Source organism: Mya arenaria, chromosome 7, assembly GCF_026914265.1.
Source record: "Mya arenaria isolate MELC-2E11 chromosome 7, ASM2691426v1".
Taxonomy (NCBI): Eukaryota; Metazoa; Mollusca; class Bivalvia; order Myida; family Myidae; genus Mya; species Mya arenaria.
In genome coordinates, this window is record NC_069128.1 from 39,266,866 (window position 1) to 39,278,804 (window position 11,939).

General features: G+C 32.9%; 1 protein-coding gene across 1 annotated transcript in view; it reads right to left on the bottom strand.

Moving 5' to 3' along the window:
• The window catches only part of LOC128239931 (uncharacterized), a 71,833-nt gene extending 67,025 nt beyond the window's left edge, over positions 1 to 4,808 (bottom strand). The window contains exon 1 of the mRNA XM_052956386.1: positions 4,703 to 4,808. Coding sequence (XP_052812346.1) covers positions 4,703 to 4,709 — 7 coding nt within the window. The 5' untranslated portion in view covers positions 4,710 to 4,808. The remainder of the gene's footprint in view (positions 1 to 4,702) is intronic.
• Positions 4,809 to 11,939: the final 7,131 nt, after the last annotated feature.

The window sequence follows — 11,939 nt, forward strand, 5'->3', positions numbered from 1 at the left end:
AATATTTGTAAAAAGGCAGCAAGACAACTTAATGTTTTGAAAAGAATTGGGTCTAATTTAAGTAAATTAAATAAGCTTACTATATTCCATACATTTATAATTTCAAATTTTAACTTCTGTCCAATGTCATGGCATTTTTGTTCTGAAGATAATACTAAAAAAATGGAAAAAAATCAGGAAAGAGCTCTAAGATTTGTCTACAATGACTATGAATCATCGTACAATAACCTACTAGCTAAAGTTAACTTACCAAGCTTACATATAAGAAGAATGAAAACCATGGCAATAGAAACTTTCAGAATACTAAATAACTTAGCACCTCCTGTCTTATCAGAATTAGTACATAAAAGAAAATCTAAATATAATTTCAGATACACAAATATTTTGGAAATCCCTAGAGTGAAAACAACTAAATTTGGTAAGAATTCCTTCAGATATGCTGCCCCTGTGCTGTGGAACTCACTACCAGAAAACTACAGAACATGTTCAAACTTTAATCAATTTAAATCTCTTATGGCTTCCTGGAATGGTCAAAACTGTAGATGCATTGCCTGTAATTGCCCATCAAATTAAATTATTGTTTTCTCTTTTTCTAACTTAATCACAGCACAGGTGCGTATACCCAAATAATATTTTGTTTGCTTTCTGCCTTATTCAGTTTATGCGTTATGCTTGCCTTTGTATGTTTGCATGTCAACTTGTGCTTATTATTTTTGAGTTGTGCTTGCTTGTGACAAAGTTGTTGCATCTTTGCAGTCAATATTTCTGCTTTTGTTCCATGCATGTAAAATTGTTTAGGACATCATAACATCCATTCTGTTTTACATGTGTTGTATAATCTTATTTCTGATTTCATTAAATGTTTTAATATGTTACTGAGAATGTTTAGCTAATGTAGTCACCCTCTGTGAGAAAGTTGCTGATCAGTTCTTCTCAAATCTGATTTGGGGGGATAATTGATTTCTTAAAACCATTTTTCTTTGCAGTCGCACTTTTGTGCTGGTATTGATAATTCAGTGTTTTATTTACATAAGTTCTTATAGCAGTTTTTAGGCCACTGGTCAGGATCAGCAGCGTTTTCCACAGCTTTAGATATGCTTAATATGTGTGCTTTTAGATGATATATAATGTAGAAATATCTAATACTTTTTCCTTTTATAGCTATTTTTACTCTTGTTGATCTCATATACATTTGTTAACGGTCGGTTAAAAAGCTCATCAGAGCTTATGTTGCATATGTTTGTGTCTTGCCGACTTGAAATAAAACTTATTGTATTGTATTATTGTAAATAATGCAACAGTTTCGGTAAAAATTCGCCAGAATTGACAAATTTACCCAATTCGCCAGGCTGCGTTTAATGGATTCGCCTACATTTGAGGAGGCTATTATGTGCGGATCAAAAATCGATAGTAAATTGAAGTTTATAGATTGTTGTTTGCGAAATGATAAACGATTATCACGAAAGCTCATACAATAATGCACGCATCTAAACCGAGCTTTTACAAGATTTGTACTATTGTGCTTTATTGCGTAAAATATACATGTATAGCATGTAACACGAACATGCACGTATTGTTGACGTGTTCCAATGATTTTTTCCGAACAATCCTTTGAGTAGTTTGTCGTCGAGAATATTTCAACGATGATAAGACTAAAACTAGACTGCAATAAAGCTGTACCATATAAGTGTAAATAATTGATGTGTGAAAGCACTAACACTGTATCAATTGAGACAAGTCTGTCAAATCTTAAATTATCATTCCACAGTTAAAACTCACCAATACTTAAAAAATCTGACCTAGTAAGTTTGTAAGGTTTGATGTGTACTGGAGTAAGTATATACATCAGAGTTCTATTCGCCATAATGTTCTTAACTGGTATATGCACCAAAATGAAGTCGCAAATGCTAGCCGATCTAAAAAAATTCCGTATCCGGGAAGCTCCTGACACCACAATTCGTACTGTATTAAAACGGAATCATAGGCAACCTGTTGTAAAAGTGTTCTAACATGGTACCACATTCTCCGATTTTTGAAATATCTCTTTGTAATAAAAATATCAAATGTAATATACATCATACTATGCACAAATAAGCAACAGGCACAGCTGCATTATGGAAGTGTCGAAAGCTCCTTTTCAATGCACTACTGATAAATGTTGGAGCTGGCGTTTAGTAGGAGTGTAATTTTGGCTAACGATGAAGTGATTATTCATTTATATGTTTATTATCACAACATATGAGGGAATACGGGGAAAAAATCAGGAAACAAAGTTTCTGTTTAAACTTTCAATTCAACAATTACTAGCAAAAGAATAGTACTCCTTTTTCAACAATTGTTTAAGATGTATTATATAAAAAAGAAGTGTTTTTGTCAATAATTACTTTATTTTGTATCTACATATTAAATAAATATAAAAAAACAAAAAACAGATATAACAAATGTGTAGTGAGTATGAAAAATATAATTCTAAATCTCGAGAATTTAACATAAATATATATATGAAAAACCACAGAAACAAGCTCAGAAGCCCAATGTTAAACATAAACCCCGTTTAATGGCATAGGGTAAACGCCAAAGACATACAACACAAAAAAATCGCAAAAAAGCAACATGGAACAACAGCACTAAACGCAACAAACAACACAGTGCATTTATGCTGTATAAAGAACAAAGTATGTTTATCAAGGATTGTTAGGTACAGCCTTGGAACGGACAGAAAGATATAAATTTACTGGGGGGTTAAAGCAGTTTACGTGCACAATCCTCATTCACATTCCAACAATCCTGAATAAAGAACTACTTTCATTTACACCGAAGTGCAACTAAATCACTTAATAAAACGTCACCTTAAAATCGACCAGACACTGCTCCCAATTTTATTTAGCATTTCGTATCATTGCAGAGTTTCACCTATCTGATTTAATTCATAATCAACAGAAGTACACTTACTCTTACACTTATATCCTTTTTCTCAAGTGGAACAAAATAAACATTAATGACATTGCAAAAACATATTTCTTTAAACATATGTGCCAACGAAAGTGATTAATATATGTTGCAATAACTTGTTTTACAATCGTTGCAAAAATAAATAAGTTTAAACTAAATATTTGATAAATATTTTGGGACTAACCCTTTACCTGTATTAATATTGTAAAAACGTCTCAGCAGTTTTGTATTATTACAGTTTTGATCTTAATAAGTACTCAACATATGAATTTAATGTGTAAAATAATGACTGCAAAAAGGTATTCGTAATGCGAATACACACGTAAGTTGTAAGATATTTTACAATGATTTAACACTGTTTAACATACATACAGTATATGTTTTCTCTTATTATATCATTGTTTTAATTGACATGTTGATCAATATATGTTAGTCATATGAATATGTGATATGTCTTCAATTTCAACCATGTAAATGTGTGATACATCCTATATAATATAATTTTTTACAGCTCAAATATATGTATATCTAGATGTTTATTTTACAAGCGAAAATGATGTTATCTAATTGTTCCTCCTCATATCTTGTCATTGATGGCAAGATCTGGGATAGAGGAAATACATAAGTAAACATACATCTTCAGATTTACCGGGTGGCTAATCTTGTATTTCGCTTTCTGACAAGATTATGTCCCTTAAGTTTTCTATCTATTCTTCATATAAAGTAGTTCAGTAACGCTATATACATTTGTTTGGATAATGCACATAAATATAGTAGTTTAATCTATTTCATTAGGATATCACAGTTAATCAATTAAAGAAATATATTATATTCCATCATATTGGTATAGCGGTGTCTATTTCTATACTGTACATTAAACGTTCAACAACACGATATATAGGTCAGGCGACATGACCATATTGATTATCTCCCAAAAAATCGCACAATACGTAATGTTCGCTATCAGTAACCAAAATTGTTTGGACAATACACATTTATATACAAATTTGCTCCGTTTTATTAGATGACTGCAGTCAATTATGTTAAGAAATTATATTGTAACTATGTCAATACATTGTTAAAGGTATAGTGCGCCGGATGTTACATAACTCGATATAAAGGTCGAAATTTGTTAAATAAATTCTTTAAAAATTACTATTGTCGAAAATGGTGTATGCAGTATGTAAAAATGTATGTAAAATTCACACTTTCGTTATCAATTTGATTTACATTCAATATTCAAATGAGAAAGGTTTTAATTTGTCAAATTATCTACAGCACTAGTGATAGGTCTAATCTAATATGTAAAGTCAGTACAACTGGATTTTTGTCACACTTTTTTATTCTTTTAAGTCTTATGTTGCATATATACATTTGACACATACGACGAAAATGTGAATTATTATAAACATGTACATCATGTAATAGGTGAATATAAGTGTAAAATGTGCTACCGTAATGCATGTATGAGATCATCGTCACCTTAGTGCAATAACTCAATATCTGCTTCTATTTCTATATGCAGTTATTGAGTTATTGCACTAAGGTAACGTCATGTCAACTTAATATTGATGCACGTTTGCCATATCATATATTTTGCAAATTGTACCACATGGGTCTATGACCTTCTGGGAAAAGAGAAATAAACTTGTAAACTTGTAAAAAACTTACATAATTGGTAAGATATTTACAAGGACTTTAACACTGTTTAACATACATAATTGGTAAGATACTTACAATGTTTTTAACACGTCCATGTTAACATGAAAATTGAAATAAAACAAAATTATCACTTTCTAGCTATAATACTCTTAAAGCTTAACAGTCTCTATGATCCACGTAATGGTATTCGTTTAAACAGTTTTGCATTCATATATATATACAAGTACAAAATTGCTGTAGGAGACAGCAAAAAAGGCTCGCTCTAAAACGATCCCTGGCAATGTACAGATAGTGTTTTGTGAGGGGGCGAAATGGGCAGTTTCAGTACTGACACATGGACATTCTAATCAGCCTAGGTTCGTTTTATTATATATATATAATGCAAACATGGATGAGTTCACAAATCGTCTTCAAATAATGCAGGACATCTTTCAATCTTTATTTTACTTTAAGACAGATTTTGAGTAATATACATTGAAACGTTTTGTAATCAGAACTTTGTTAATAAAAAAAGCTGCACTTTGTGTATTTTGAAGCGCTGAAATAAGAACTAATAGGCACTATAAATGACTATAAGGCTAGTCATGTTAGTCAGGAAACAATGTAAAATGGGGCAAAATGAACCGAGAAATAAAAAGTGGCACTTTAATTCAAAATTTGAAATTGAAACAATATAAATGCAAGTTAAAATAAGAGAAGCGACTAGAAACGAGTGTGACATGACCTTCAGAATGCAATGAATAATATATGGTATTGAAACACAGATGTGTCCTTCAAGTATGACATATGCAACATGTAATACACAGTTTCATAACATATACAGGTACTAATAAAAACCCTGAGAAATAGCAAACTAAAAGTCTTAAAGGGGCTGTTCTCCATATGATAAAATTGCGAGAAAAAAGAGAAAATTGTCGAAAACTGTCATAAACTCGGTATTAATGTATACAATGCATTGAAACTTATGAACTGAAGTACTACAAGTTTACAATTTATTTAAATTTAGCGGTTATTTCTTATTTTTCCATTAAAAAAGATTACTGGGTATGTCTACCTAGTAGAATCAAATCCTTATGCGTGATTGGCTAGTCGGTGTTATCACGTGATATTACCGAGTTAGGTATATAGCTTAATTATGTCACCAGATAAGAGTAAGCCTTCGTAGCTCAGTGGGTACGACGCTGAACTGCAAATTTGATTAAACGGGTTCGAACCCGGTCTCCGACATAAAATATTTTTTTTACATTTTGGTACTTTTTTCACAATTATGATATCAAAGCGTAACATATTCCATTAGATAATTGTCATGAGGTTCGTTACAGAAAAAACTTTTTTGGTTCCAATCTGGTGTACAGTCCCTTTAATCACATACTTTATTCAGTTTTGATAATACTGTTCTGATGTGTGTGTGGTCTGTCATGTTCGTGAGACCACAGTTATTTTAACTATATGTTTCATATAGACACTAACTCTGGCTTTTCACTTTAAAACAGCCCCAATTGAAATACAAGTAGCTGGCTGCTGTAGATCAATCCAAGACACAAAATTTAATTACAAGAAAACATAGGGTTGACCAATGCAGTGTCGCACAAAATTGAGTTGAAATACATGACCTTAAGGTCAAGACGGAAAAAAGGTTACACACAACCAATTTACACAGTTCCTAAGGCAATGATTATCCAATATTCACGCAGCAAAGGTATCATTTTTTGGCAAAACAGTGCCAACTTATTTTTGCTCTATGTAAAAAGAGCATCCCTTTCTTTTTTCGTCATTTAACTTTAACAAAATATTGATATGTGGACACAAGCACTCTTTTTTCTGTATTAACGTCCGGATCAACGGAAGGCAGATAATTGTGGTCTTGAGGCGTGTGTGTACGTTTGTGTTGATGTTGAGCCTTGATCTTAAACCAAATATCTCGTAGTTAGGATATTTTGTCACGTAATTAGGACGCATCATCTCATAGTTAGGAGATACTAGTTCCTAAATACAAAATAATATTATCGTTATAAAATTCAAGTAGCTCCTAATCCAGCAATAGCCTCTCCTTATTCGGACTTACTATCTCCTTATTACGACTTAGTTATACATAGTAATACGGACTTAATATTTCTTGATTATGACTGAGTATATCCCAATTAAGAGACTAAGTATATCCCAATTAAGAGACTTAGTATATCCCAATTAAGAGACATAGTATAGCCCAATTAAGAGACTTAGTATAACCCAATTAAGAGACTTAGTATAGCCCAATTAAGAGACTTAGTATATCCCAATTAAGAGACTTAGTATATCCCAATTAAGAGACTTAGTATAGCCCAATTAAGAGACTTAGTATAGCCCAATTAAGAGACTTAGTATATCCCAATTAAGAGACTTAGTATATCCCAATTAAGAGACTTAGTATAGCCCAATTAAGAGACTTAGTATAGCCCAATTAAGTATCTTTCATAAATACATATGTATAATATATTGTGGCACTAGGACGCCTCTATAGAGTATACTTTAATGATTTTAGCGTATGAAACCTGCAAAATTTATGCATTTCGAACTTCGGTGATTGGTATCGGAATATGTTCGATAATAAGGGAGCTCCCGTCCATGTGTATGTCTTTGACATCGATAACATTAAACATGTTTGAAGATCGAATAAAGTAGGCAAGGCTGTAGGAGTAAATCCTGTAAAATTTGTTTCTTTGATTTTACTAATGTATTCAAATATATTCACACACAAATACATACGCACAATCGCATGCACGCACGCACACACGCAATTGTATATATATTTACATGAAGTTTAACTTATAAATACATTTAGTTTTATTAAATAAATGGAGCACATAACTTCTTTTCAAATACGTAACTATTAAGCGAAGTGTATAATTATGATGATTATTAACAATAGAAACTAAATTAACAATATATGTATTGTGTGAAATATATCTATTTTAGTGTATTCCGCCTTTAAATCTTGACGTTACTCGGACGAACGCAGGGTCGCTGAATTTCGAACTGAAAAGACAAATAGTTGTAAGTATTCCAAACGGTTCAATGGTGAAGAAGGACGAATAAAATAATGTGTTATTTTTGCTTCAAAAATCTTAATTATAAGGGAGATAACTCTTGTACCTCTAGTACCTTTAATTCCTTTTCGGTAATTCTTCGCTTGATTTCCTTAATTTGGCGCTCACATTCATTGTTAGAATTTAAGTCGCGGGAACGGTCGTCGAATATTTTTAATAGTTAAAAAAGTTAGAATTTAACATGGCGGATTCGGGAGCTCGGCCCAAAACTTCGCGTTCGAAGAGGCCATCGTCGTTGGATGAACAAATTTCGGAGTTGGAACGTGAGGAGGATGTTTTAAAAAGGGACTTGGAATTGTTGAGCCCCAGACCGAAGCCTATTCCGCAGGACATTGAAGCTCTGAGGGAAGAAAGGGCTACCCTCCAACGTTTGGTTGAGGAGCGCCGTAAGTCTTCTGAGGCCCGGCGACTAAGGCGTGACATCGATGAGCTAAAAGGTCAACTTTTAGCGTTGGAAGTTCAATTTTAATCCATTTATTTCGTGAAGGCTCGAGGATTTCTTTGGATGAAATAAACCTCAGGATAACACATTTACGATCTATGATTTGCACATGTGTATCAATGGAAGGGCATTTTAAACATTCATTCGTCTTAGATTTTAGAGCATATATGTAACAAATATGTTGAAATAGCCCTTAATTGTGCCGAACAATCCAAATTTAGCTCGTTATAAATATTACGTAAACAGTAATGTATTGCCATAAATGAAAAAAATGTCCTCTTGAAATTACGGAAAACTCATGAATATATATGATCAAAAGCTCCTGTGTCAATTATTTAAATAAATTCTGGAGGTGAGGTCATTCAAAGACACAAATACATAAAGTAGAAAACGGTTTGATGTAAACAATGCATTGGCAATACTGATAATCGCAACACTGTCAACACCCACTTTCATGTATAAGCATTACTTTATTAAAAAACACAACATAATGACGTAAATAAGTTAAAAAATGTATTTTACTTTTTTAAACTCTTTACAAGAACGATTTCAAAATATTTATTCCTTTCTTCATAAAAAGATACACTCGAAAAAATCATGGAATTCATCGCCAAAATTATGAAAGAAATTTCTACTAACTTTCATTTAGTTGTGCCTTTTCGTCATTGAATCTTATTTTGGTATTAACTAAAGAGTTAGTTAGACTTCTATAGTATAACATTATTATTAACTGTTAAAGGTAATAATGTTAAGACTCCTAATGGGTTTTCTTTAGTAATATGGGATGCAAACACTGTAAACACAGTAAATGTTATTATAAGGACATCTATTGTCTTTTAACAAAGGACAGCTCGCGCCTTTCCGATGTAAATATATGAACTGCGCATGCGTGCCTAATAAAAGAAACGGGTGTTAAATACGGTCACAGCGAGGTAATTTAAATATAAGAAAAGCATGCAGATGTAGATGAAATGAGAACTCACGTATAAAGTTACAGAAAAGGGCATAGAAACAAAGAGATGACAGACAATAAAATATTTCAGATGACTATGTTACACTCTAACCTGTGACAATAATATCATACAAAGAAGACATGTTTTACATAAGCTTCATGTAAAAAGGCCGTATATGATATTATCGGAGTTCGGCTCATCTACCAAATAGAACAGCTGGATATTTCGAAGTGCAAAAAAAGAGCGTCAGTATGATGACGATTTTTCCATCATTCAGGTGCTATATTTAGAACTTAAGATAATATACAAAACAAAAGAAAGACAAACACAGTTAATCATAAATAGATACACCCTTGGTGTAAATGCAATATGTTGATGGGAAACCTTAAAGCACTTCTAGTCCCATAAATCGTAATGCACCTTACCGCGTTGGTTGTGATTTAAGGTATCATTGTTTTGAAGATTCGACTGGGGCATGATTTGTTTTATCAGAACACACTTCTGCAATATTTTTGCGAAAAGCTACAGAAACAAGCTCAGTAGCAAAACGTTTAAACATATACCCGGTTTAATGGTACTGGGTAAACGCCAAAGACATAGAACATAAAATCACAACCAAGAAACATGGAAGAACAGCACAAAACTCCACAAACAGCACAGTGCATACATACTATATATAAAAAAACTAGGTGTGTTTATCTATCATTGTTAGGTAACGCCTTGGAACGGTCAGTTAAGAGTAAAATTACTGGGGGTTTAAACAAGTTTAAACAAATTCCGTCAAACAAACGAAAAAACCTACAAAGGGTTTCCTAAAAGACTTCAGGCCAATGCAGATCATTTAGCAGAGCATAAGTATAAGTGAGTTGTTTGCATTAATACTTCAGAATAACCTTCAGTGATATTTTCGTTATTCTTTTTCAAGTAAGAAATATATTGATGTTATTTTAAGTCCATTTACTTCCGAGTTCAAATGCTCATTACGCTACGTAAAATGAAGTTGATAAAATCAATCGTACAACAAGTGTTTTGCCACACAAAATTATAATGCTAATGATTATATACACACATATCTGCTAATTCTTGTCTATATGCATGCTTGGGCAGTATAAATACCTAATAATTATCATGTGACTGATTGAAATTGAAATATGACTTGAGTAAATTTGAGATTTTTGGGATGTACATGAAGTTAGTGGCCTAGCGGCCTAGCGGCCTAGCGGCGTGAAGTTAGCGGCATAGCGTCCCAGCGGCCTAGCGGCCTAGCGGCCTAGCGGCGTAAAGTTAGCGGCATAGCGGCCAGGCGGCCTAAAATGCTATCCTATTTCAAAGCATGTGTACATGCATTTTCTTATAAAACAAAGAGATGTTAACTGATTTTTTAAGCACACACTATCACTCTGAGGCGATTATCAACATTTTTTTCAAAAAGTCGAACAAGCAGTCAGCTTTTCAAAGCATGTGGACATGCCTCTACTTCTAAGTTATTTTTTATATATTTTCTGTTTTTATGTCCAAATTATCACTCTTAAGAAATTATAAACATTTTTTCAAAAAAGTCTATCGAGCACCTCAGCGGCCTTGAGGCGTGAAGTTAGCGGCCTGGTGGCCTAGCGGCCTAGCGGCCTAAAATGGTTTCCTATTTCAAAGTATGCATACATGCGTTGTCTTTCAAAACAATGATATGGTTAAACAATTTTACTAAATACAAAAAATGAAAATGCTGATATTCGCTATAATGGATTTTTAGGCAGCTTGGTCGAGTTTTGGGCGAAATGCAGACATTTGCTAAAGGATGGTGATTTGTGAATAGAAACCATAAATTTGTCATTTTTTTAAGAAGAAAAGGCATGTATAAATGGTTTATAATAGAAACCAATTTTAGGCCGCTAGGCTGCCAGGGCGCTAACTTCACGCCGCTGGGCCGCTAGGCCGCTGAACTGCTTGATCGACTATTTTGAAAAAAATATGGATAGTTGCTTAAGAGTGATAATTTGTGCATAAAAACAGTTAATATATCATTGTTTTAGAAGAACAGGCATGTTTAATGCTTTGAAATAGCTGTCTGCTATATCAACGTTTTTTAAAAAAAATGTTGATAATAGCTTCAATGTGTTAATTTGTGCATAAAATCAGTTAATATGTCATTGTTTTAGGAGAAAATGCATGTATACATGCTTTGAAATAGGATTCAAGTTTAGGCCGCTAGGCCGCCAACTTCACGCCGCTAGGCCGCCAGGCCGCTAGGCCGCTAACTTCAAGCCGCTAGGCCGCTAACTTCACGCCGCTAGGCCGCTTACTTCACGTACATATTTTTGGGCCAGTTTGCAATAATATGAATTAGAGTAAACCTGATTCTATCACACAAACCTGACCTGTCCACGCCTCTGCCAACCATTCCGATTACACATTCCTTTAAACATATTTGTGTTAGATCAATTTTTTATCAATTTAAAATGCCCTTTATAGATATGTATGTAATGCCTTGCTTATTTTAACGACATACTTGAATAATCCTAATTTATAAAAGTTTCAGTTCCTGATGACGTTTGCATAAAAGTAAGGTACAAAACACTTATCGCTGTTAAACACTTATCGCTGTTTAATTTGCATTTTCAGTAGCCATTAAAAGGTTAACTTTGTTTGAACAATCAGGAGTTTAATAGCAGCAAAGAAAACGATGATTTTTTTATTATTTTAAACTGACAAAATAACAGCGAATTAATTTAGAAAACCTTCAATAAAACATCGCTCATTAAGTGCTTTAATTTTTACTGTCTATTGTGTTTAGGGGTTGGTTCTATCTGAGATATGATGTTACAAATGAAATATACACGTATGACA